General features: G+C 41.6%; 1 protein-coding gene across 1 annotated transcript in view; it reads right to left on the bottom strand.

Annotated features, from left to right (window-relative positions):
* TANC2 (tetratricopeptide repeat, ankyrin repeat and coiled-coil containing 2) overlaps positions 1–27,423 on the bottom strand; it is a 253,232-nt gene that overhangs the window by 80,466 nt on the left and 145,343 nt on the right. Inside the window, 2 exon segments of the mRNA XM_050911874.1 lie at positions 6,973–7,236; positions 19,915–20,101. Coding sequence (XP_050767831.1) covers positions 6,973–7,236; positions 19,915–20,101 — 451 coding nt within the window.

The following is a 27,423-nucleotide window of genomic DNA, read 5'->3' as shown; positions in this document are numbered from 1 at the left end:
CCTTATCCTACATAATAAGACACAGCGACTGCAGATGAAACACAAGGGAGAAAAAAGTACCGCCTCAAAAATAATATTTGCGTATCGCAGATGCAATTCTCCCAAGGAAATGGCAAACAAACAGCGGAAGGTAATTCAGTTTCAATGTACTATTTGAACAACAAACACAAACCAACCTGACTTGAAACTGGTACTTGGCAGCCCAGGGAGGGGGTGGACTTTGCAGACTGGGTCTTCTGGGGGAGATGAGGAAAACGGGGGGGGGGGTGGGGGGGTGGTGTCGCTGCTCTCATCTGAGTCAATGGATTCAGTTTGCCATGACTGAGGCATGGATCAGATTGCATTATTACAAGGTATTCTCCATGTACCCCAAATTCAGATTCCTTACATCTGTATTAATAAATATGCTTCAGATTTAATGACTTAATTTTTGGCTGGATGTCTGGTCTAAGTTATCAAGAAATGGTCAAACACAAATAGGACAATGCTAAGTTTTATCTGAAGCATCTTCATTTCATCTCTCTCCTTGGAATAATTCATATGAAGAGTTGCATCTAATTCAGAGTTTAACCATATCCCATAATGAAAGTAGAAAAAGAAAAAAAGGTGCAAATTTTTGTTACACTGCAACGCAGCTACCGTTGCAGGGCTTGCGGAAAAGCACGTGCTTTACAGCCGATCTAATTAGAGCTTCTTTTCCCTCTGTTGCAGTGCATTTCGTTTAACATCACATTTCTCTCTGTGCTATTTTTGTATCAATTCTCTTTCCCTCAGGCAGAGTTAAAGGTATTCTTAAAAAGCTTCTACTCTGCTTCCTCCCGTGTGGTCTTCAATGGGTCTTACTGCAGTTTCACATCTCACAGGCTGGTCACTCCAGACGGGATCACCGCTCTCGCCCGGTTTACGTGACCTTTCCCGGACTCCTCCAGGGAAACCATGGGACAGAGGAAAGTATGAACATATTTCAATAGTAAGAAGCCCATTTTTATGATCAGTTTCTTCCCATCACTTTCATCGCCTGCTCAAATACCACTGCTTGACCTCGTATTTCTCTGACCTTCAGAGAGACAGGTATTTGCTTTTCTGAAAGTCACACTTTTCAAGCCACATTTTATAACCTTTCTTGTACTGTTAGCTTGTGCTTTTGCCTTGTGCGGTGCAGGCAGAGGCAGGCAGGTCTGCCAGACACTCAGATCTCTGCCAGAAACACCCTTAGAGGACCAGCTGCCAGATACCGGGATACAGGATGCTCCCTGAGATAACCATTGCTCACCGTGTTCTCAAAAAGACATCATTTATAGGCATTTATGCAAACCCTGCCCTCACCTTCAACAATACACTTTTCTAATGGATAAAGAATTTAAAGTTAATAACTAATAAAATATTTGCTGCTATTTTATATTCTCCAAGAGGAAAAAGAGAGGAGCTAGTATTATATAAGGGCATTTTAAATCTCTATTAACATTTAAACAGACCTTATAAACCATGCATGTGGTCTAAATAACACAAGATTTCATGTTTCATTTCACGGGTAATGGAAATAGAATGAGAAGTTCATTGTGTACACGAAATGCAAACCTTCCTAAGAAATTTGTGTTCATTCAAAAATCTGAATGCCCAACTCCAATGCCAAGTGTCTTCTGATGATTAGTATGAAAAATGTTGAAGTATATAAAATGAATTATTGTGCGCATTCGCCTGGGATGGGGTAGGAAGAAAATGCAGTTGAAGCTTTCTGTTTCTGGGAACAATAAAATAGCAAAGCAAATGGATTCATATGGGGCCGAACTGTAAAACTAAGTTTTAAAGAATTATTGGAAGACTCGGGAGTATTTTTATAGGTTTTTTTTCTTGGTTCATAACCTCTCAAAATTGCAGCCCTCTCTCATTTTGGAGCACACACCATCTCTCCTGACAGGTAAAACGTTCTGCACCACACAGAAGTAAAGACCACTTATTTTTTTACTTCTGGGGTTTTTTGGAAAGAATTTTGCCAGCAACTCCTAACTGTCTTTCTGAAACTGTCACCCAAATCACTGGACAACAGGTAAATGCAACAAAAAAGGGAATTATAATTGCTTTTTTGGTACTTTGCTGTTGCTATCAGTACCATAACCACGAGGATTTCCAGATTAGCTTTGTACCCTTTGCCACTGCTGCCATGAGCGCCTTTGGCAACGACTGCTTCATGCCAGCGTCACAGCTGGTGTACACACGGCTTTCTGCGGGTTGGTGAAATACAGAGATTTTTCCATATCATCACCCCTAATACGGACTCTCGTTACCTTGACCCCACTTCTTTGTTCCTTTCCATTTCCTGCCTGCCTTTTTTTTGAAGCTTTGAAATTTGGGGGTTCAGTTAGAACTGGTGATTACCGGGTTATACTTTCTGAATGCCACACAGCAAGAAAAATTGCTGTTAACACTGGAAGAATGAAGCAACGTTTCTTTATACTGCAAAGGCCGTGTTCAGGAGAGGTAACACATACCTCCCAACGCTCCCTTATCTTGACTACGTAGGAAGGGAAGGGAATTTCCTTAATTAGAACTAAGAAAATTTTTAATTTGCTTTTTTGCGGGTTCCCCCCCTCCCTTAAGTTAATACAGTATAATATAGCATTGGCTAAACACAAGAAAAAAGGATTTGAGCTATAACTTGAGGTTAACAGAAAATATAATCACTTTCCTGTGCGCAAACGATTTAAGATACTACTTCAAAATCCTGAAATGCTAATGTGACTTTTTCTTATCTGTAACCAATGCTGGTTATAACCTGATAATACTTTACATTTTACATAGTTAGGGCTAGAGTTCACCAAAATAGAGTGAATTTTCAATTTAAGTATAAGGCTACCAGGACTAAACTTGATTTTTACAACTATTTCCCCAAAAATACAATCATCATGTAAATGAAGTTGTCTCAGATCACCGAAGTTGGTACCATTACAAGAATTTACTTCAATTTAGAGCCTCAAGAGGGGTTTAACAAAAGCATTTTAACACCAAGGAAATCCAGCTGTGCCCAAGTGGCAAAGCTGGAGGTGCTGGGACCTCTCGATTGCAGCGAGTACATGAATTTACCTCCAGCAAAACACTGCATTTTCCTCTTATTTTCATGCCCAACGTGGCTGAACAGTTACGCTAAAGCTTTTCAGAAAATCCAGCCATCTGACCTCAAAACTCTGAATTCAAGCAGTGTAACTTTGCTAAAATTATAAGCTACTAAATGCACAATATTAAAAATCTTTGGTAAATCCAGGTAAATCTTCTCCAAGAGACTAGGAGAAACCAAGGCCAACATCCATGAAGGGCCACCGTTCCTTGCATCTAGCTGGAGTGGGATACGTTTCAGTTTCCAAAATGAAAGCCATACAACTGTTTCATTCCAGCTGGTTTTATGCAATTTAGCTGATGAAAATCTAAATTTCTCAGGCTGCGCTGTGGCAACAAGCGTTCTCTCCAAAGATAAGAGGAATACATCGAGGGAACCACTTCTCTTTTTTAATTGATAGGGACTTTATAAGTAAAATGGCATAAATAGTATAATCTAGAAAATATTAAAAAATCTTGAGATTGTAAAAAAACCTTGGAATTCCAGAGAGACATAACTAAAAAATGCTGAAAGAATATTTAGCTCCACCAACCTGCGAGAAAAAAAGTGCAAGAGAAATGCTAACTCAATAAGATGATCTTTAAAAGATTCCCTATGGAGATCAAAACCACCTTTTCTATATCAAAAGACAAAAAAGACAATACGGAGCCAGGCTGGGCTCCTCTCTGCATTTATGAAGACAGTCTGCGAATGGTGCATGAAACCAATTTCAGGAGCTGAATTGCATTTTTAGCTTTGAAAAGACGTGATGAAATTTGAAGGTGGAATGGACTCAGTGCCTGAGCTGCCCCGCTGCCTTTAAAGGGGGGCTGGCTCTGAGGTGTGGTGGCACTAATTTAAATATAACTGAGAGCTGTTCATGTGGGATATTAGGAGAAAAGAACCAGCAGCTCTGGTCCCTGAATTTCCTTAAGTTTTTTTTTCCCCTCAAACACGGTATTAGTGCATAAAGACTATGCTCACATTTTGCTTAATTTTCTTCTAATTTATTAGTAGTACTTTACCTCGCAGCCAAGCTGTGAGCAATTTGCTGTCCAGAAGTTACGTGTGACCCGGAGACCTTTAAGTTCTCCTGCTACTGCAAGAGGGATAATTTGCTCCGACTCTTCTGCAGCACAGTTCCCCCTTCTCTTCCAAGTCAGTATTTTGCAATGCTCGCTGCCCGGGCAAACAGCAGTGCCCTTCACAGCTGCTCCTGACTTAATACCATAAAATTGCCTAACAACTTCTATACTCCGTGCAGTAACTCAGTATTGCTCACCATACGTGCTCCCACTGAGCCGATGTGAAAGACATGCTCTCACTGCTTTCACAACTGGGCTTTTAAAAAACTCATATCACATATACAGTAACCCATGAATCTCAGCGATTTACCAAGACCCAGGCGTGCTCTACCAAATCTAACATCGCACTTTGGCATTTTATAGTACACAAAAGCCTGCAGTGTTTTTTTTTTTTTTTTCAAGAGAAAGTATTTACCAAAAAAAGTGCTTTTAACTGTTTCCGAAGAAATATGCAACGAAGTGCAAGATGAGATCAATACGTGTTGGGAGAACTGCTTCTAATTGTAGCTGTTCGGTCAGTAAAGGGATGCATTACACAGCAGTGACTGCTGTTTGTAAGCCTGCTATAAGAAAAAACATTTTTGTGCCGTTTTGGAAGATACTCAGGAAGAACCTTAAAAAAAAAACCAAAAAAAAAGAAGAAAAAAGAAAAAAAGCCACAAGGTGTAAGTGCTGCCATGCTTTGGCTCCCAAGAATAGACTGTTTGTATATAAATTCAACTGCATTTGGGGGGGGGGGGGGGGGGGGGGGGGGGGGGGGAAGACAAGAACAGTCTGTTTTAGCAAAGCTGTGGTTTCATGATTAGCTCAAAATGTGGAATACCACTAAAAGAAAGGCAGCTTTCTGCCCCACTCCCAGCCACACTTTGCCTCCACACTAATGAACTTGTGGCTTAAAATTAATATACATATTTTCTGGAGGGTTACTTTTCAGTCAGATTAGTCTAATCATCTGGTTTATCAAATGGCTACCCAATGTGTAGTGCTGGTGCGAGGACGTGGAGTTGGCAGACAGCGCAGGATTAACTCTTTGGGCAATGGCACATTTTGCAGATAGGCTTAAGTCAACCATGAAACTACATCTGGTTTCCCTCTCCCATCATTCAAGTACACAGATAACGAGGTTAACCTGTCTGGGGAAAAAAAAACATACAAATCTATTACCTAGAAAATGTAATCTTCTGGTGCCATAAACTTACAGGAGGTAACATGATCATTCGATGATAAAAGGTTAAGCCATATCTTGTATCCTTGTCCATAGTTACTACTACAACAATTTATCCTGGGACACAAACTGTGTTAGCTGACATACTACTTAAAAGCAGCAAAACCCCCCCAAAACAAAACCACCCAGAAGTAAAAGGTGTTCCCGAACCTTGCTAGATAGTTTTCTCTTGAAACAGTACTTGCCTCTAAACGCATCAAGCAAGCCAACAACTTCCAAAGTCAATTAAACAAATACACGTGCGTATTTAAATTTATGGTACCTGGTCTACCCTGTTTTCTTTTGAAGGTGTTTACGTGGTGTCATTGATAAGAAATGAACCTCAAGAAACAAGGCTATGCAAGCGGGGTTTCCCACTTTTTTCCTATCCCCTCTTTCCATTCTGAAACCCCAGGCTTTTAGTCTTTCAGATGTAAGTAAGTAGCACATGTTGTTGTACCTTCATGTAGAAATCTCATTTCTACATCACTTTTAGGCCTGTGACTGTCTGAAGTGGGATTAAAAAGGAAATCTAATCTAGTTATGCAATGCAGCCCGGGTTGCCAAGAGATGCTGTTTTAACAGACAATATCCCAGGCTCTGTGCAGTCCGGACTTTCTGGAGCAACATTCATGCTGCCAGCCAGCGGGAGAATCCTGCAGGGACTCTACAAAAAGACAAAGACTGTATTTCTCCATGTGTCCTTACAGACAGACACACAGACCACCTCAACAGAATGTTTAACCCCAGAGAAGCTACCCAGCAAGAAAAAAATACGGGGCAGCACAGCAAAGGAGAGTAATTCCAGGCAAGCAGCTTTTCAGTAAAGCTTTAATATTTTTAATGCTATCTCTTGTTTCTGTCCTGCTGTTACCAACTTCAGGGGGAAACTTAGCAGGTTGTTAAAAGACATCAATAAGATATGTCACAGCAGCATTCAGGAATCTTTCAAACAGCAGACATGAAATTAAATGAACAAAATGTTGATGTTATGCCAAAACAAAAAATTTCAGTCATTAGCAAATCCCAGATGCTGCGAAAGCCAAACCAGCGTGTGCACACGTGTGTGCTAAGATGTTCAGGGCAAAGTCCACCAAGAGAGATGGGATCCATAGCAACTTTTCTGTAGACAGAAAGTATCATAATTCTCTTAACTCCAAAGTTCTTAAAATCTTCAGAAAAGATCAGACACTTGATTTTACTTGCAATGAATCCTTTGAAATAGTAGAAATGGCTATGATGTCTTGGAATTGTGTGGTACTTGAAACCCAAGATTATTTGCATTGTAATGATAGCAAAGAATCTTTTTTTTTTTAAAACATATTCTCCAATAATCTTACAGTTGTACAATTTTGTAAAAAAGGGACCACAGACTGCTGAAATAACCATTAAACATCATCAGAACCAGTTTTCCCCACAGGAATTTTCCATTTAGAAGCAATAAGTCAAATGAAAAGACAATTTTTGTCACGCTTAATGATGATGACTACAAAAAGGAGATTTCTCTTCAGATAATGAGAACACGAAAAAGGCTGTGACATGCATGTACTGTGCCTTGCTCTGACCTAAAGGCAAAAACGTTTCTTTCTTACCTGCTACTGAATTTGGCCGTGGCATAAGGTAAAGAGGAATAGACTGCACTGACTGGGACAAGACCGTCTCCAGGTTCCTCTCTGGGATTTTGTTCAGGCTGTAGGTGGAGGCCGTCATGTTCTCATCCACACGGTATAAGCAGGAGTCCATGCTGGATTTCTGGGACTGCCAAGGTTTCAGGTTTCCTCCAGATCCAAGTTCTTTACTGCTTTCCCCTCCATATTTAGTGCGTTCCACATTTTCTGAATAGCTTGTCAAAGTAGCTTGAAGGAAGAAATTATAAACAAAATGAGTAACAAAGAAAGAATGGCTTGCACACACGCTGCTCTACGCCGAGTTGTGCAATGCAAGAGCCAAAAATTATCTTCATCATATTTTCCACATTCACATAAATCAGAGATTATGGAATTTAGTTTAATGATACTGTTTCTGCTTACTACTTCTAAAAGAACATTCAGGCTATAATGTTTTGGCTCATACTGTTAAAAGCCATTTGTAATTACAAAGGGTATTAAAAATCGTGTGCAGCATTGTATTCAAATACACAATTCCAGAAAGAGCAGAAATTACTAAGGAAAAAACATTACCAGTGCTCCTGATATCTCAATTTGCACTGTAGTTACCACCTTTTCAGGGAATGTTTGCAGAAGTTTACAACCTTGCAATGTCTGACACTGAAAAGCTGTAGGCACAGAAAGCCCCCACCTGACTTGCACGAACAACCAGCTCTCATGGATTAGTTCGGTTCAGAAACTGAACCCAGTATCTCATTTGATTGACAGCAGGTTTTTATGAAGCTTTAACTGTAATCCACACATTTCCCCTTATATTATTTCATTTTACAGATCAGGATTGTTGCTATATTGACTTTCACATTGGGAAGTGACAATACTATACTGATCCACACCACTAACATCTTCTCCCCATTGGTATTTTCTCTTCTGGATTCTGACGCAGTTAGCCCCTGGCTGTAACTCCCTTCGGGCTGTTGACTTTCCTTTCATCTTTAGTCTCCCAAATACTCGTTCAAGGTCATAATCAGACCTCTTAGTCATTGAGAGAAGGTCCCAATGTCCATACCAGCTTGTCTGAGGGTGTCAAACTTGCCTGCTCCCTAACTTGGACACACATACACACACACACACACACACACAAAAGAAGGGGGGGGGGGGGGCGGGAAGAGAGATCACAAACCAGAGCTCACTATCCTCTCATCACCCCAATCACACACATTTCCACTGCTATTCAAAACCCTGAAATTCAGCTCAACCCTGAATGTTCTGAAGCCCCGGACGTGCCCTGTGCTTGTAGATCTACTTGCTAAATCCACTGAAATCCGTCATTTTCACTTTGCTGTGGGAAATACCTTTCCCAGTCCAAATTCTCTGCTCATTTCTGTGCCATCTGTCCCTGGACACTACAGCGTGGATCTACCGCTTCTTGTCTGCAACACAAATCACACTGTAATGTCTCCTCAGGGGCAGCCTTCTTGCCTTTGCAAAAGCCCATTCCTGAACCAAGGGAGATGCTGCCTCATTAACAAACGGCACCACGTTAATTTTTATATTGATAAACACAAACAGTAAATTACTCCAAAGACTCACATGCTTTTAGGCTAAAGCTTTTTCTATGCCAAGTTTTAAGAGTAAGCAGCCTAGAAAAGAAGTTCCAGCCAAAGAGCACCTAAAGGAAGATGCAGTTTAACTGCAAATGAGTAAGGGTTATTTTGTTTGTTTTTCTAAATGCATCCAGCAGAGAACTACGTATTTTAGCCAGTTGTTTACATGTTGAGCACAGGAATAATTTCACTGCCTAACATTAGGCATTCGATTTAAATTCTCAGAAATACCCACAAAGACCTGACAAAATACCAAAGTGATGACACTTAAAGCCAGGGGCTCTGGACAGCTCTCTTTACCGAGGTGCCCAGCAGACCGCTGGACTCTATCCCCAGTGCAAAACCATGAACTTCAATGACCAAGGACTAATCTTGCTTAATTATACACGTTAAATGATGTTATAATAGGAACCAGAATTACCTGCTTACATCTAAAGTCACAAAATCATCATTAAAAAAAAATCAAGAACTCTAATTCTTACTGTGCCTGTTCTTTATCCATCCCAACAAACTCCATGCAGCTTCAACCTTTACCCCTATTTCTATCATTTTATTTCTCAGTAGTGGGTTTCTTGTCTATGCAGTGGGATCAATATCTTCATATGTCATCAAGTGTTCCAAAATGTAGTTGTTTGTAACATATTCCGAAATCTAAAAGCAACACATGCAACTGCTAAGAACCGGCATTTGTTTGCTGGCATTTAAACATAGATTTGCTGTCAGGTAAACACATTTACACTTCAGCATAGGAAAATAAGATAAAACCAAGAAACAGATGTTCATAGATTTCTCTTGCTGCCTCAAATTGTTTAATATTGAGAAATATGTTTGAAATGGTTTTCTAGAAAATCTCCATTTCAAAGTCTGGGTCTGCAGTGCTAGGCATACTATGTTGTCTATTTACAGAAAAAAAAAAATCCATTGATCCATTAAAATCCATTAATTTTAAAAACCTATCTCAGCATATGCCTGATTAATCTTTGTAGAAACACATCAGCAGCTGAAATCAGTCATCTTCCAATACATCAGACTGAAGAAAACCAAAATAACTGTGTCAAAATAAGTTTTCTCTAAATGAAGCAACAAAAAAAAGAAAAAAGAGCTAATAAATCCTGCTGGCCCCTTTTCTAATCATCAATTTGTGTTCATTTTAAACATAATTTTCACTGTTTTACACTAAAGCTGTTTTATGTGCAAACTCTTCATTGAATCAGGTATTTAGGATTGTTCCCTGTGGATTAATTTACCTTCTGAACAGCCCTGGATGATATAAGTACTGCTACACAGGCTGGAAGCAATTGCTCTATGGACTTAATCTCTTCTATGAGCTATTTTAAACCAAACCAATTTTGACTTTATTTAAAAGGCAAAAGCGTAAGGTTAGCTACGAGCCAGCAACATGAACTGACACGCAGAGCACGTCTCCTGGGGGAACTAAAGCTTACCAACGGTGTAACCCAGAGAGCTGCTCAGAAATTACAACTTCACAATCAAAATCTGAGAAGGCAACACCTAATTTCAGAAAATTCACATTATCTGCAACTACTAAGGTTGATGCAGGGTGATACTCGGGGTAAAAAGTTGGTAATGCAAAGTTGGTAAATACAAAGAAAGCACAAAGATTTGGTCAGCCCTGAAGTGGTCAGGCAGTTGGACTAGAAGATCATTGCAGGTCCCTTCCCACTGAAAATATTCTCTTCTATTCAATTTCTTGGGCAGAAAGAACTTCATGTCAGTCCCCGACAGGATCAAGCCCATGAACACCCGCAACCAGAAGGAAATCTGCAAAATAACATTATTTCTGCAAGCTTGCCATATTCATACCCTAAACTTTCCAGAGCTGCAGAGGGTATTCTAGGACAGGGCCTGTGCTGGTACGGTTCGGGTGTGTGAGTACATCTCCCCATCATCTCCTGCGTTGGCCCCTGCGGGGGATTAACTGTGCTTTACAGCAATAATCTCTTTAGAGGGCTGCATGGGGAATGAAGACCCACTCTCGGGATGAATCCTACTCACAGTCACAACAGGACTCCTGTTGCATCATTAATGTACCTAAACCGTAGCTACATGTTAAAAATATTCTGGGCTTTAATCCAGATGCAGAGAAGCCGATTGAAACGGGCAACAGCAGCGATGAACTAACATGACAACATCACTGTCCATACTTCTATCGTCAAGCAGATTTTTGTAAACATAGAATACAGGAGAGCATCAGAGTATCAGATTATACTAAAAATTGACTCTCAAGTTAAGATTCCTTCTGATATTACTACTTTGGTTAGATTGGACATCTAAACCACAAAACAAGTATTTTGTGCTCATCCTTTGAGATCTCTTTGCTCTGTAATTCATAACTATGACTCTGGCTAACCCAGCCGATGGCCTGCGGAAAGGAGGTCCCAATGATGAAAAGACCCCACAGACCCCAATTATACATCAAATTATACATCACATCCATCAAAGAGCAGGAATTTTTGCCTTAAGCCATCTGCTGAGAGGCAGATCTTTCAACCCTGAGTCTCTAACAGACAATACCCAGCACATCAGGTTACGTGATGGGACACGTTAAGCTGGGGGTGCCACGACAGGAACCTGCCGGGATGCGAGAAGGGCTGCAGAGGTGCCGTGAGAGAACATGCATTTACGTGAGGCTCTTTCCACTGCTGAATCCAGCCAGAAAGCACAACCCTGGTGAAAAAAAGCAAAACACTGCAGCGCCTGGGCCCTGCTACACCGGAGCCAGCGGGCTGCGGTCACACAGACCACGGTGCGTGCCGGCGGCTGTCGGGAACAGAAGAGACGTCGCTGCCTCGTGGAGGCATGGAGAGGATTATTGCAGGGGACGGAGTAAGGCAGGGGCAGCCATGCGAGTCACACACTGAACAGGCGAAACCTGACAGCCATGCAGAAACATCTGAGGTTCTCTATAGCACTAAAGTAATACCACATGTATATACAATTTAGACGTGTGTGTGTATAAATATGTATTTATATATATAACTCCAGTCTCAGCTGGCACGCAGTCTCACATGCTTTAATATGAACACAGACAGAATTTGAGGCATCTAAAACATCTGAGCGCTGTAAAACACCTTAATGAATAATAACACAGAAAGACCCTCGAATGAGAGGACACAGGCAGCGCGGTGCCCCTTGGCAATCCCCTCCGTGGCTTTCTCCGAGGATTTGCCCTATCTCTTTCCACAAGATTTCAACACCGCCCTCTGTAACAGCACTACCTGCATCAGCTTCGAGCAGCACAGCCTGGGCGTCTTTGAAGACACGTGGATTTTGATGCCAGAAGGGGATACACTCCAGATGCTGGAGTCATTTTACAATCCTACCTTGCTTTTAGTATTCAAGATTTACGCTTGCATTTTCCTTGGCAGAGGACTTGCCTATGTCAAGCTTTCATTTTCAAACTTGGCTTGTTTCCCTTGGTGAAACATTTTGATTAGAACTTTTTGCAAATAACATGGTTTAAAATATTTTTATTTCTTTGGGAAAAAAACCAGAACTGTATCAAAACAGCAGTTCATCCAAGACAGCACCGTAGATGTCACTGCAGCCAGTACTACACTTCTCAAGAGAGTTTCATGTATTTACAGGATAGCAAATATTATTTCTCATTTAGTCGCAAGCTGGCCTATGCCCTGGAGCATGAGGCTTTCAACTGTACTTGTCTCAAGTCAAGCACGCGAGGGGATTTTTACTATCCCATCCAATTCTCCTTGAGGCAGAGATCATGCCTGGAAAACGTCAACCTTTATGTTCACCTTTCAGTTGGAACTGCAGGAGAAAGCAGTTTTCTATAGTTACCACTTTATGATGACCAACAGCTGTAACATTAATTATACGTAAAGATTTATAATGTCTCAAGTAGGAAATAGGGATTTTGTTGCTTTAAAGAAATAAGTGCAGCAAAGTAGCAAGCTTCCTATGTTCCACTGAAATGAGGTACTAAAAACACTCATGCAAACTCTGCAAGTTAACCTCATTTCACTTGTCTCCAGTAACGTACTACAACACAACTTGCCTTACTGCATTAGAGATGTCCTAGCTAACATGTACGAGTTGGCAAGGAGTACAATAAATTTTTTACCCTAATCTACATAAGCCTTCATAAACTCAGCCACAGAAGGGATACACCTAAATATAGCCGTGTCGCCCCAGACCGCTCCAGGGAGCTTGGCTGCCAAACAGAAAAATTTGGCAGGCAGAAAGCATAAGTCCAAACCTTTCCCAAGGGAAGGCGGCAGCCTCGGGCAATCACATGCCCCAACAGCCCCTGGAGCACTCGGTGCTTTTAGAAGAACAATACTCTCTGCTGGACACCATCAGCCAGTGAGTTTAAGGCTTCTCCATGCAAAAAAAAGAACAAACCCTTAAGTCTGCCCTGCTCAAGGCTTGAGGTCAAAATCCACACCGCTCTTCGTATGTTTAACTTCTCTTACAGCACTGGTCTCAAATGGGGGGGGGAATAAAATCACTGGCTTAATTCATATAAACAATCCTGTAAAAAGACAGAGATTAAACAGGTAAGCCCATTTCTGTTTCAAGCCTCGAGGTATTATAAATCACGGTAAGCACACAAAAGGTCTTGAAACATAATGAAAAATACCTTGACAGTAGCATCATGCTGACCCTTTATTCATTCTGTTCTAAATCTGAATTCCCTGCTGCACCGGCTGACAAGCGGGATGAAGAATGGTATGAATGCCTTGAAGGGCTCGTACCTGCGTGCTACTCAGACTAGAAATGTAAGGCCTGGGTAAAACAGCATTTCAACAGAGCGAGACACTCCCACCATCAGAGCACAACTCTCCGCAAATACCCTGCTCGTGAGACGGAACAGATCAGCAAAGCTTTAGTTTATAAACTTCAGTTTATCACTTGCAAAAACAAGGTAATGAATGTTTTTAAGCACAGTCCACTATTGTAAACATTAAAGAAATCTGTTAAAAAGGTTCCAAATCTAATACAGAGGTAGCAATCTTGATGGCTGATTTACCAAAGCATCACAAAAATCCCCCACATGCTCCTAAGTACTATTATTTAAACATATCCCTCTTACAAAACCACACACGCACATCTGGAGTAACATCTCTGCGACAGTGATGCAATAAAATTATGGACAAGGGCTTACCGAACTGCAGAGGTGGCCGTAAGCTGCACGCTCTTCTCCTTGCTCAACCTGACCCCGTATGCGGTGCTTCCCCTCTACAAACCCATACCTCACTGCACGTGTCAGCTACAGGTAACCACTGGATTTGAACAGTGGGGCTGTTAAAATTTCAGAAGAAGAAACGCACATACACATCCCTTTAACCCTACATGAACGCCCATCACCTTCGTGATTCAGTGCCCTCTCTGTATTGTCCACGTTTTACCATTTCGGATCCTTCTTTATTTTTGCCTGTCTCATTAACATCAGTGCACCTTTTTTTCCTTCTTCAGCACCAGCAAGGACAATTTTTCTTCTTTTTTTAAGTCCACCACAGTCTTGAAACTGGTTTTAAAATTACAAGATTTAAACAAGAAAGCAGAAAGGAGGCATGGGGGGGGGGGGTAGTTTATGTACAAGAGGAGGGAAGTTATTTGTATACTTGGCATTAACTTTTTGGGCAAGCTTGGATCACTGTGAAGATTTTCATAACCACGAAGGTTAAAATCTTGCTGCTCTTAAAATAAAAGCTGAGAGTCCCATCTAATCTCACCCCATCAACAGCTAAAACATTAAAGAAAAGTCACTTATCACAGTATCCAAAATAACGCTGTGGGAGTTGACAACACTGAATTTTCCTCTAGCTGTCTTCTGATCTGTCTTTTCAGTTTATTCTTTCTTTCAATTTTTCCACTCAATTTTTTTTTCATCTACCGGGCTGGATGATAAACTGAAGCAAATTTCACAGTTCGAGTATAATATCTGTTCTGTGCCGCTTCCTTCAGCTTTAAACACTCTTCTTTCTCCTTTTTTTTCCAGTAACGTAGCAAACACCTGTAGCTGACCCATTGTCTACCCAGTGTTTAAGGGCCAGATTTTAGTGTCAAACCCAACCCTTGATGCCTCAGTGGCTTCACTGAGGGAAGGCAGAACTGTTGTTTCGTTACTTCATGGTTTCTCACCCCTGACATCCACCATGAATCATGTCAGACGTGCACGCACGCGTTTGCTTTCTGCTTAATTTGTTCTTTTAATGAAATGGAGAAAGAACTGAATCGGGATTCAGAGATGGTGTCCTTTTGTACTTCGTGCGGTTGGGATTCTGTGACCCCACTAATTTTGCTCAAGAGCTGATGAGATGCCTGATAAATAGCCTCCCTTTTCACCTCCTAAACTGTCAGCCCCGTCACCTGCAATATGCAGATGCCTTAGTGAACAAAAGCTCATTATTCATCAATATTAGACATTTTTCAGGGAGCTCCTCCTTTGGGGAATGAGCCCAAATGGAAGCTGGCTAGATTTAAAAAAAGATCTGTAAGTCTGAGAAATCTTATTCATTATTAACAGAACATTTCATAATACTGATGAGAATGTCAGAATTCAAATGCTTTAGCTGTAAGATCACAAAAATATTTAACCTGAGTTAAATTTATCTTGATGCGCCTTTTGAGCTGCTCTTTGTTCCCTTCTCAAAGCAGTTAAACTTGCAAACAAATCTATCTTGTTTTATTGTCAGCAGCATCTATTCTGCTTAGCATGCACTCTAGAGGAATTTATTAACAAACCTATTTTTAACCCATGAACACATAAATCTGTAGAAAACAGCTCAGGAATCAAGAGTAGAAAACAGCAAAAAAAGAACGTGGAAAAAGCTACATAGCAGGGACCTCCAGGAGAGAACGGGAGCTCTTTACATGTTGTTCTTCATTGTAAAAATCCACAAAATCTCAGCGAAGGCAACTGGTCCACAAGGTATTAGACCTATCTACATCACTGCGGCAGCGGTGCAAGAGGATTTACGCAGCTCACTGGTTTCCCTTTAAGCTGCTTTAACATCATACCTATTTCCCTGCCCAAGATGATCACCCTAACAATTAAGCGGGGAACACAGTGTGGATCATCACAGGACTCTACATTAAGGAAAAGCATGGCCCCATTTCATATCGGAGTAAATTACAGCACTTCTACAGGAAGATTCAACACAGAAAACAGCCGTTCTTTTAATACCCTTGGGAGACTGCTGCTAAATGACATAAAGTGCTGCTTGAACGTCACAAGCACTTGGGTAAGCTTTACATACTGGCAAGAAATGTTTTCTGCTTTATTTTGCAGGCTCGCTAAGATTGCTGGAGATTTTCTTATATTCTGCTGCATTCAAGCAGCAAAACTTTACAGTCCACTTCTGTGGGGACGCGAAGTGCAAAGTTCCCCCGTAGCAGCACGTGATTCTTTGACCAGTTTTCTTTTCAGTAGCAGATTCTGAACATTAACAGTTGGCTGCTTTTACATCGCGAGAGCCAAAAAATCCTGGAAGCTATTCAGAGGTTAAAGTCTGGTCAGCATTTTCACCAGCCATTCTGTTTTACACGAAAAGGATTTAGTGGCTTCCAGGAGAAAGGGCTGACTTGCTCCTATCTCTCATCTTGGCTCACCTCCTCTCTCCTCCTCCCCCCTTCCCCATTTCTTTTCTTTTACAAATAAGAGTGTCTGAATTTGAAAATCTGGACCTTGTAACATTTTTTGTTACCCTTTCCACATAAGTAGACTGAACTTCCCTTTACTGTAGAGGATCTAAAATTTCAAAATAAGTCTGTTCTAACCCAAGTGATGCATTTATTAAAGTCATCAGTAAGCATGAAATAGTCCCTGTGCTGTGCAGATTAGAGATACGACACGCTTGTTCTCTAATAATTGAAATTATATAAGAGGTGACATACAAATGGACAGGAATAACTCCAAGAGGACAAGTCATCAGAGAAAACCTGACTGGTTAAAATTTGGTCTTTACATCCAGATTAGAACACCAAAATGCCCACTCTATATACCTTAGTCGATAGTTACGCTCTTAATGCGGTTAATTCGGAGTCTAAGAGCCACACTCTGATTTAACTTCGACAAATTAATGCTGTGTCTAACAATATAGATATGTAAAATCAGCTTAACATGTACAAAAACATTTTATGCTAAGCAAAATCACATGGAGCAAAGCAATTATGCATAATGGTGTAAGAATCAACTTCCCACCTTGATTAACTGTTTTCTGTCCTTTGCTAATTCTCAAATATTTTACAAATAGCACGTTAACCTTCTCGGACACAGGTTAAAGCCTCTGTGTTTTTAAGATATGAAATTTGGTGGCAATTCATGATTGTGAGATTTGGAGGTGATGCTCGTTGCGTGTCAGGACTGATAGGTGGCAAAGATCAACACATCTTCCCAAAACTGTAACTTTTATCGAGATGAATAAGAAATCTACTGGAGCTGCCTATTATAAAAATACACCTTCTTGAAGCTAGTGAGCTGATAGTTTAAATCACTTATTTGGGAGGAGCAGGAGGGACCATGACTCAGGAAACATAAAACACCTAGGGAAATGTTTACTCTCTTTCTACACATAAAAATGGCACAAAACCATAAGCAGTTTTGACACAGAAATCTCCGACAGATTCACACTTTTGAGGTACCACGTGAAGCTGCCTGGACCAAAAGCCACGTCATTACAGCCATCCTTGCAGAGAACAAACACGAGCAAGGGATACGCATACAAGAAGGTCTGTATCCAATAATCGAGGAAGGCAACCGAAAGGGAAACCTGATCCCTGACCCTCCAGAAACAAAGGAGCTGACGTGTTCCTAAAGGGGAGAGCAAAGCGTGAGGTGGGCTTTGCTTCCTACATGTGGACAATTTGTCTGTTCTTTCTTGTAGTGAAAATAATTCTAGGGAATCACACCCAATTCCCGTCACAACAGGAGGGTAATGACCAAACTGTGCATCCATCTCCCGCGGGGAAACAGCCCCCCCTTGCTCGAACTGACCTTACGCTTGCAGAAGACAGCAGAGCTACAGAAAAACAGATTTAGCGGAAAACATCCCAATTTTTTTCGCTGCTGGAAAGTATGACTGGAGAAGACCATTTTCCCCACAATTTGTTACAGCTGTTCAGCTTCTATCAAATGCCAGAATAAGAAGGTGTTGAAAATGTTATTGTCAAAATCAAGGGGGGGAGGAAACAAGGGGAAAAAGAGGCTCTTGCTTTCCTTTGAGTGCGAACACTAGCAGAGGAAAGCCTTGCCTTTTGAAAGCCTTGAAAAGTGCTTCCCCTACTCCACACGAACATATTTTTATACGACTTTTCCATCTGGGATACATTAACATAGCCTTGGGATAAGCCACCTTCTATTATTTCCAAAGTTTCCATGGGAAAGATCTAAGTTCTCGACAGAAGAACCTCTAAGAGAGAATCTTCCTTGTGAGGGGCAAAAAACCCAGTTTCAGGCTTAAAAATTAATTACTATAGACCTACTGAAAAAAGGATAAAGTCTGAGCAAAAAGATTCAACACTTCATCGTGTCAGGAATTGGGATCACAGTGATGCTTCTCTGACACACAGGTGTACCACAAAGGCCACCCGCACCTCCTCCGGCTTTCAGGTGGACAAGAAACTCCAGATGAAACCAAACTGCAGCAACCTACGATTTCGTCGCCTTCAGGTTGGCACCTGCCAACCAACCACGAGGGCCAGAGGAGCCCAACACCATAGCACAGCACGCACTGACAGATCTCATTAGCAAGAGCAGCTTGTAGAAGCAGAGCACATGCTTTTTTGCCTATTCTGCTGCTCCACTTCAGGCTTCTTTCAAGTCTTAGACCTGATTCACAGCTCTGCCAGAGGTAAGATCCAGCTGGAATCAAGCGTCCACTTTTACTCACCATGATCCTCCAGCCCAACCAGGCTTCAAGGGGCTGCTCTTGGACAGGGTGAAGCTCTGATCGTGGGACATCGTGAGCAGAGAACGAAGGGGGTGTGATACTGCAATGACTTTTCCCAGAATTCATTAACCTACTTCGGTATGCAGCTCAGAATAGCTTACATATTTGCATTTTAAGATCATGCAGGCAGAAGTGCTACAAAGGTTGCTGTGGCATACAGGAGCTGAACTAAGCCCAGATTTCCTGATCAGCCAAGCAAAATATTAATCACTAGTACAACTAACCTCCCTAAATTATCAACCTTCCTTTCGTTTGGGTTTTTTTTTTTTTTAAGCACTACATAAACTGTTGGCAAAGTAAAATCTTCTTAGCTAGAGAAACACTCAACATAAAACACGTGGCAAGGACAACCAGGCGAGGACCATCCTGCCTGACGTTACATAGACGTTACTTTTCTCCCACTGTGCCTTTACAGTTATTGAACAGAAATTAATCTGTGTATGTTATTTTGTCAAGATCCTTTACACTTGCAACCTACAGATCAGTCGAATGAAAAACCTGGTACAGCAGCTACAGAAAATCACTGAAATTGGTATTAATTTAATCCGGCTCCTGCCCAAGGCTGAGCTTAAGAGAAGCAGTCATTTTTGAGGCACGGAGTCACCGATAAGGTGGCAGTGAGAGTCACAGGGCACAGAAGGTAATCAGTCTTTTATATTTATAATAATATAATCCAACGGTATTTGAACCGTGAACGCGATGCCATCATCCGTTCTCTTTCCTCTGACATCAAAGAACAGCGGCTATGGACTAAATGCCATTAAGGGAAGAAAATGCTGAAAAAATAGATGCCTCTAAAATTACTTGAGGTAGTAGGAGGGGATGGCAGCCCCAAATAACAGCCATTGCCTGGCACTGAGACCATCCCATCTTCCTTACTGGACCAAAAAGCTTGCGTCTCTCTAAATTAGCATCTCCACATTCATAAATAGGCATGGACTGCAGCTGAAGGACAGGATACAGAACACAAGAAAAACTTGGTAGAAAAAACCCAACAACCTCACTAGAATTAAAGGAGGCAAAAATGTGATGGGAAGAAAGATTGCAAGCAGCAAAAAGGTGAAGATGGGATGCAAACATAGAAGAAGAAAGGTAGAAGTCTTCCACTTTCACCATTTAAACAAGTTCCAAAACTTTGCATCGACTAATTTACTTATCAGCCTCACCCATCCCAATTTTCACCAACTCTACGTAGTTTTACCTATGCCGAATGGAAGATGGAGGGGTACAATTCACCTTGGTCACCGCAGTATTAACTTGAATAATGCAAAACCATCCCGTTAATTAGCAAACGCACGTATATTATCTAAAATAACGCTCGTTAAACCAACACAGTCGACGACTGCCTGCCTTAGCAGTAGAGCGAGAAGAAGGGTGACAGCACCCACCTATGATACCGCTGTCTCTGCTCTCCAGCGTGGAGGTAGGGCTGGTGACGGCGCCGTAGGTGCAGTCCTTGGCGGTGACGCTGGTGCTGACGGGTGGGAGGGTGGAGCAGGGGCTGCTGGCGGGCGGCGAGGCAGTGCTGCTGGTCAGCGTGGAGCAGGGGCTGATGCGCTGCGTCACGGCCGAGCTCTGGAAAACGGGAACCGAGAACACATCACTCACCACAGCCAGTCGCTGTGGGGGAAAAGAAGTCTGTCTATAGCTCACGCTTGAGGATTTGCTTTGTATGGTGAAGTTAAAAAGTGCTTTACTGTTCAAAATAAAAATGTCCGCTGTGGCACCCCACATCTGTGAAAAATGCAAAGACATGGGGCTTGTTTTCTACTTCATGCCTTAGAGATTCCAGCTTCCACATTCAATAGGAAACATAGAAAAAACAAATAAAGCGGTATTTACCAAAAGCCTGATTCCATACTTTATTAGGAATTTTGATCATTTTGTTAGTATTGAACTGAAAGTAAAAAAAAAAAAAAAAAACAGCACAAATAAGCAAAATTTATCATACAGTGAGGTAAATTCTGTGCCTCTGTTCAAGTGGAGATCTTCAGGGTGGTAAGCATGCAGCATGAGCTCACCTTTACTTACAGCAAGAAACATCATTTACAGGAAATCCTACAAAGACCTCTGGGCCATTTCCGTCTGCCCAGAAACCTCCGTGGGGCTGCAATTTTTATTTTGTTCTGTAAATGTTTCCTCCATTCAAGAAAAACAACAGTGGTTTTACATCCTTGCAAAGAGGAAGCTCGAAATCCCTTATCTAGATACGAGACAGCCCTTCCCTGCCCAGACGTGCTTTCCCCACCAGATAAAGTTTAAAAAACCCCACAAACATAATAGGGAAACCGTTGCTCTCCAAAGGCAGAACAAAACAAAAAAAATGCAGCAGCACAAAAAAGATGGTGTTTTAAAAGTTATTTTGGAAAGACCCTATAAGATACTGCGTGCAAGAAACCTGGAAGAGTTTATACATCTGATGCTGTGCACGGAGATCAGCTTATTAAGAAAACAAAATCATTCTTGAATTCAATTTGAGACAAGCTGTGATACAAGACAGAGCCCTTGTTTTAACCACAGGCTACTGGATACACAAGCTTCCCTGGCAAAAGGTCCTGCTCTCTGGAGATATGTCCTACAGCATCTGCAGGCAACAAAAACTGCTGCGCAGAGTCACCGCAGGATGGCAAGCGCAGGAGATGGCTCACTGACCACAACGCTGGGAAGACGCTCTTATTTACCCAACACGGCAACTTAATCACCCTTACACTGGACTTCAGAGCAATCATCCGGAAATAACTTTAAATTGGGCAACTTCGATACCTCCCTCCCTCCCACAGAACTAACCCCCGTGCCCCAGACCAGGCACCCTATTCACGGTGTGGGTGTCAGAGGAGCAGGCACCCTCGCGGTGGGTCAGGCCAGCGGTCCATCTCCCCTCGAGTAGATGAGGATGCATAAAGTCAGCATTAAAAACACGGGCTTTTGAGCCTGTGATCCTCCCTTAAATTTATCTTTTGGCCTCTGCAGAGGGGAGGTGACTCCATCTCCCCCTTGCTCAGGGGACACTGCAGAACACTGTCATCTCTCTCTTGCACTGCTGCTGTTTTCTGTAGCTAGCCTCTGCGGACAGTATGTTATTCATTGTTGTAAAATGATACTGGTCCCAAGGAAGGAACAGCAGAGGTTAGTTCCCCATTTGGAATTTGCTTAAATGACATTTATTTTATTCTGTGTGAATACTTCCCTAATAACTGTATGGATTTGTATTCCCTTTTCTGTGTCATTTGAACCCAAGGTGACCACAGAGAGCATCATCTTGCAAACTGCAGAACAGGTTTTACATCTCATTTTTTTCCTTCCTCACTATTTCATACTTGAAGCTGAAAAAATGCCTGGGACAGACTTTTGTAAGTAGAACATGTGAAAGATTTACTGGTTTTTAAATTAGAAGGCAGATACCACGTGTAGCTACTGGGAAGCAATCTAATTTGTCCAAGGTATCCCAATGGGGCTTGTAAAAATCCTTACTCAGAGTGTAACCACCCCAGCGTTCGAGGCGAAACAGAGCATCCCTGCCAGCAGTGGGACGGGGCAGTGCCGAGGCAGGCATCCCCCTCCACCGCCCCACACCTCTGCTTTCACACCAGGGTGACTGCATCGATCTTAACTCAATTACAGAGTACCCCGAATGTGGATTAGCACATCAACAAACCAGGGACGGAGTGCTAATGCAACAGCTCCACGGGCATGTTTTTTATATTAAACAGAGAGATTGCAACACAGTAGAAAATGAACCGTGTGAGTATTTCTGTGATAATTTATAATCTCCCTCCAGTATCCATATAAAATATCCACCAGTGAATGAGACGGCTGCCACCACATCGTTGTCTTTTGAAGCACTCAGGAGAAGCAAACCAACGCTTTCCTCTCCCCAACCAATTTGCAGTGCCACTAGTGGATCACGGTTATTGTTATTTTCCATTCTTTTATGTTCTAGGTACTTACAAATACATCTCTTCTTTCCCCAGTAGCCTTCTAGGAATTGCAGGCAAGCTGACTGCTCTATAAATTCTGGCTCCCTCTATATTCTGGTTTCACACATTTGTTACATCACCCGTCACACGCCTTCTCTCTCAACGAATCTTTTTCATCTTCTCATACTGCAATCTTTTCAGATGTCTAAATACCATACTGATTTTTGTAAATCTGTTCTTAATTTTGCAAAATTATTTCTAACTCATTAATTCTAGTGGCCAAATTAAAAACTATTTGTGTGTCAGTATTCAATGAAAATATTCCATTATTTTTTCCCCTTAAAATTGCTGGGGTTTATTGTTATTCTTAATATAACCTAACACGGGGCTCTTTTTGGATTGCTGCTCTGTAGCAAGCAGATTTTTTCACTGCGCTACCCACTACAGTGGGACTGTCTCTTCTGATTTATCACAGCTGATCAGACCCCATCAGTACACCTGAGCTATTAAATGCGTTTTTCCCAATATTCATTTTCTTTAACTCACTGACAGTACAATCAACTGCATCAAGTTTAAGGTAATATAATTTTTGAGGTTTGGACAAGGAAGGCCAAGGGCATCCTGGGCTGCATCAGGAAGAGCAATGCCAGCGGGTGAAGGAGGTGACGCTTCTCCTCTGCTCAGCTCTGGTGGGACCACACCTGGAGCACTGCACCCAGGTCTGGGCTCCCCAGTACAAGAGGCAGATGGGGATACTGGAGTGAGTCCAGCAAAGGACCACAGAGATGACTGAAGGACTGGAGCATCTGACATAGGAGATACGGAGATATCCAAAACCCAACTGGAGATGGTCCTGAGCAGCCTGCTCTGAGCTGACCCTGCTTCGAGCGGGTGGGTTGGATTAAATGATCTCCAGAGGTGCCTTCCAACCTCACACTACACCATCTAAAAATTTAATCAGCTCACATGTGGGATCTTTCAGAATGTGAAGCATTATTACTATTACAAATTCTTTATGGTGAGGTTTTTCTATGTCCTTGTTTCAGCTGTTATTCTAAACAAATCCCTGCTGAAACTTACCTCAGTACTAACAAAACAACATCCACTAACCTTAAAACACAGGAAAATTACACTTTAAAGCAAATTAAAATTCACTGCAAGAATGGTACACTCATCTTCCCCTCCAGCTGATAACACTATTGTTTCATGAAATGCCAAAAGTGATATTCTTATAAGCTCTTTTATTTGTAATGTTATCAATGCAGCTCCTTAAGAACAAGCTACTTGCAACTGGAAATTACTAAATAACATGGTATATCACTTGGCATTGATTGACATGTTTTATTTTTGTATTGATATAGAAAAATGTTCCTCTGTGCAAGTTTTAAATATAAATTTCCATTGACAGAACATTCTGTATTATTATTGCTGCTGTTTCATCTGCCACATTTTCACTAAGCTTTGAAAAATTACACTGTTCTGTCATGGTCTCATTGTCCTTTGTGCTTCTTTGGCAGCCAGTGCAGTTAAAAAAATAGTTTCCCAAAAAACAGGAGAAAAAGGATTTATTCTTCAGCATTTGTGATCTCTCATTAAGGACAGCATGATTAAGAAAGAGACAGCACATAAAACACGCAATTTCATAGCAATCTGGATTAGCGAATTCCTTTGACATATTCAAAATAAGGCAACTGAATGAAAATGCAGTGTGCCGATTTACAGATTGGGGCAGTTTTAGTGAAAACACCTCTATTCCTTATCTTCACTTTAGCTCAAGCATTGGTGAGATTGCAAATAATTATTTTCTCGCTTGAGAAAGCAAAGCATGGTTAGAATAACAAGCAGCAGCCAAGTCCCAGCTTTTGATACAAAGAACGTTTTCTTTGCCCAGGCCATGTAAATTAATGCATTAAAACCCAGAAAATTGTTCTCATTTTTAAATTCAAGTGCAAACTACTAGTCAAAGTCTCAATCAGATTTTAATTAATCAATAATTAATGGAAGAATTAATCTTTGCAAATCCCATAAATGTCTCACTGCATGATTTTCAACACTACTTTAAGTAGGGTAGCTGAAGAAATTCAATTTGGGAAGGAGGGCTGGAGAGGTTTTCAGATTGCCTGCAATTCAGAAGCAGCTTCAGCTCGGACAGGATTTGTGGACGGCTCCTGTCCTGAGACAGCCAGTGGTGTCACCGAAATCGGCAATAAACCTCTTGGCACCAATGCAGCATTAAGGAGCAGGCATTCTCTTTATTGCAGCGCTGGATGCACGGGGGATCACTCCACCTAATGTGCATGCCACATACAAAAATTACAGGGTTTATATCCAGTCATCTAACTAGTCACAATTAGTAAAAACACACCTAAGTTTATACTCATTGGCTAGTGATAAACATTTAATTCATTACTGGTCAGTTGTATTTAAATTAACTCCGCTTGTGATGTAGATTAGCACGCATGCTCCTTACGGGTGTGCGGGGGGCAAGTTTCTTGGGTCTTGAATTGAGTCGGTGGTCGTGCTTCCCCCTGTCGCTTTTCCCTTCCCCCTAGTTACGAAGGACTTCTCCGGGTTTGGCTCCTTTTGTAACTCAGTCAGCAGAGCCCGGGGGTACAACACCGATACGGAGGAACATCTTGCCCTTTTATCACGTATTGTTACTTGCTAATCTTTGGTACGTAGGCCTACTTGTCCTTGGCACGCAGACTTGCTCATCTCTGGTACGCAAGCCTGCTTGCTCTATCCATACAAAGTTTACACAAAGGAGCCCTTCATCAAATTGTCTAAGTTTTTGGTAACAATCCCCCCCTTTGGAAGTAGTTGGATTTTCTTACTGCTTCCATGTATTTTTCTCAATGGTTCTCTTAACACAACCTATGTAGATCCCTATAATAACTGCAATTATAATAACATAAATTGCTCCTTCCAACAACATAGCTAACCATCCTTTTAGAGACCATCCGCTTAATTCTTGGAGAATTTTGTTGAGCTAACTATTTTCTGCTGCATCTCTGATTGCTCTGCTGTCTTCAGCTACTTTTCCCATTTTGTCTGTTTTATTTGGGATGTGGATACAACAGTTTTCTTTGTCTAATTTAAGACATCCGCACACCCCTTGTTCTTTGACCAAAAGCAAATCTAAGGCTAGCCTATTTTGTAAGGTCATTTTAGTATTAGCTTGGACCTGTCTATTAATAATCTGGAATCCTTTCTGAGTGGCTCTAGACAGGGTTTCTACTTGCCAGGTCAAATTTTCTATCAGCATTCGATTTTCTAAAGCCATTAGTCCAGGTAACAGGAAACTCTGGAGTCCCCAGTCAAGTTGTACTGCTGCTGAGGGTCCTGTCCAGGTATGAGGGTCTTTTTCTGTTACAATATCTCTTTTAATTCGTCCCCAATATTGGGCTTTGATTGGATTCTTTTTCCATGTGGGGCATAGGGTCAATAATCCTAAAGTTACTTGTCTAGTTACTGCACTGAACTGCAGTCGGGTAGTCCAATATCCATCCAACGTGACCCATGTCGTGTAACCTGGGGACGGAATTTCTTGTCTACAATTTTCATTCAAAGAATTTTGTTTCTTACACTGTTCCATCATCAAAGCAGAATTTAGGATCGATATTCTACTATGATTTAGGACATTGGGGCACCTCCAATCAGCTTTGCTATTGCTGTGGATAGCCTTTGCACCCCAATTAAAGCACCAACCTACATCTCCCATATACTTCCAGTGCCCTTCTAAAGGCCTGGTCCAAGTTCTGAGTATTTTCCTAAGGTTAGTACATTCTGGAGCAGTAGTCACATTAGATACTATGTTGTTAGTGACACAGAGATTTAATAATCCTGCAGCTTGTCCACCAGAGGCTGTTAATGCTGCTGGTAGATGGCAGAAGTCAGAGGAGGACCACCAAGACTGGTAGAAGGCTGGAGCTTATGATGTAGGAGGAGAGGCTGATGGAGAGGGTTCATTCAGCCTGGAGAAGAGACGGTTAAAACTGTGTCTAGGGACAGCTGCAGCCTTCCACTATCTGCAGGGGGCTGTAGAGAAGACACAGCCATGCTCTTCTCAGAAGTGCAAAGGGAAAGGACAAGACACTACAGTCACAGGTGGTATCAAGGAAATTTTCTATTAGGTAGAAGAAAAAGTCTTTCACAATTGGAGTCGTCAAGCCCCGGAACAGGCTGCCCACAGAGCTTGTTGATTCTCCATCCGTGGAGATCTTCAAAACTTGCCTGGACAAGCCCTTAGCAACATGGTCCAACTTTGAAGCTAGCCCTGCTAGATGAGATGACCTCCAGAGGTCATTTCCAACCTCGAGTATTCTGCGATTCTAGGCAAGCGCTGACAGCAGGAGATGGTCACAAAGAAAGAAAAAGAATTAACTTGGTAATTGAGGAACCAGCCTCTCTTTATCTTCACCAGCACATGAATAGCATTCAAAGGCCCTGTAAAACTTTTTCATGCAAAAATTAGCACACAGCCCAAGATATCAATCTATTTTAGAGGACAACTCTCTGCTGTTTCTCTTTAGATTTTTCTTTTATTTATTCTCCAAAGACATCTTTTGCTTTAGAGAAAAGATGGGATTTTAATTTTTGTCAAAAGGCAACAACAAAAGGAACCATTTATAGTAGAAAGCTCTGCTTGCCTTTGAAGTATTCAGTTCAAATACGTGCCTGTTGAAAGTACATTTTCTAGCACAACGTATAGTAAAGTACATTTCAAATCCACCACAACTTGCATAAAAAATTGAATGAAAGCGTTAAAAGCTTAATGAATGTGTTAAAGGCAAAAACTTTACAAAAACACGTTTCTTGGCTCTCGAGCATACTTTAGCCCATGCAGACGATCAAAAACCTTTTGGTCCAGTCTACCGTGCGGGACCGATAGATCCCAGGATGCTGCCCTCCACCCTGCTCGCCAAGAGCACTCCCTGCTTTGTGCTAGGAGCAGGCCTGGGCTCGGTGGAGCAACTTGTC

This window comes from Gymnogyps californianus, chromosome 28 (assembly GCF_018139145.2).
Source record: "Gymnogyps californianus isolate 813 chromosome 28, ASM1813914v2, whole genome shotgun sequence".
NCBI classification, from domain to species: Eukaryota; Metazoa; Chordata; class Aves; order Accipitriformes; family Cathartidae; genus Gymnogyps; species Gymnogyps californianus.
Note: the sequence above shows the minus strand (reverse complement) of the source record. Positions and strands in the feature narration are given on the sequence as shown.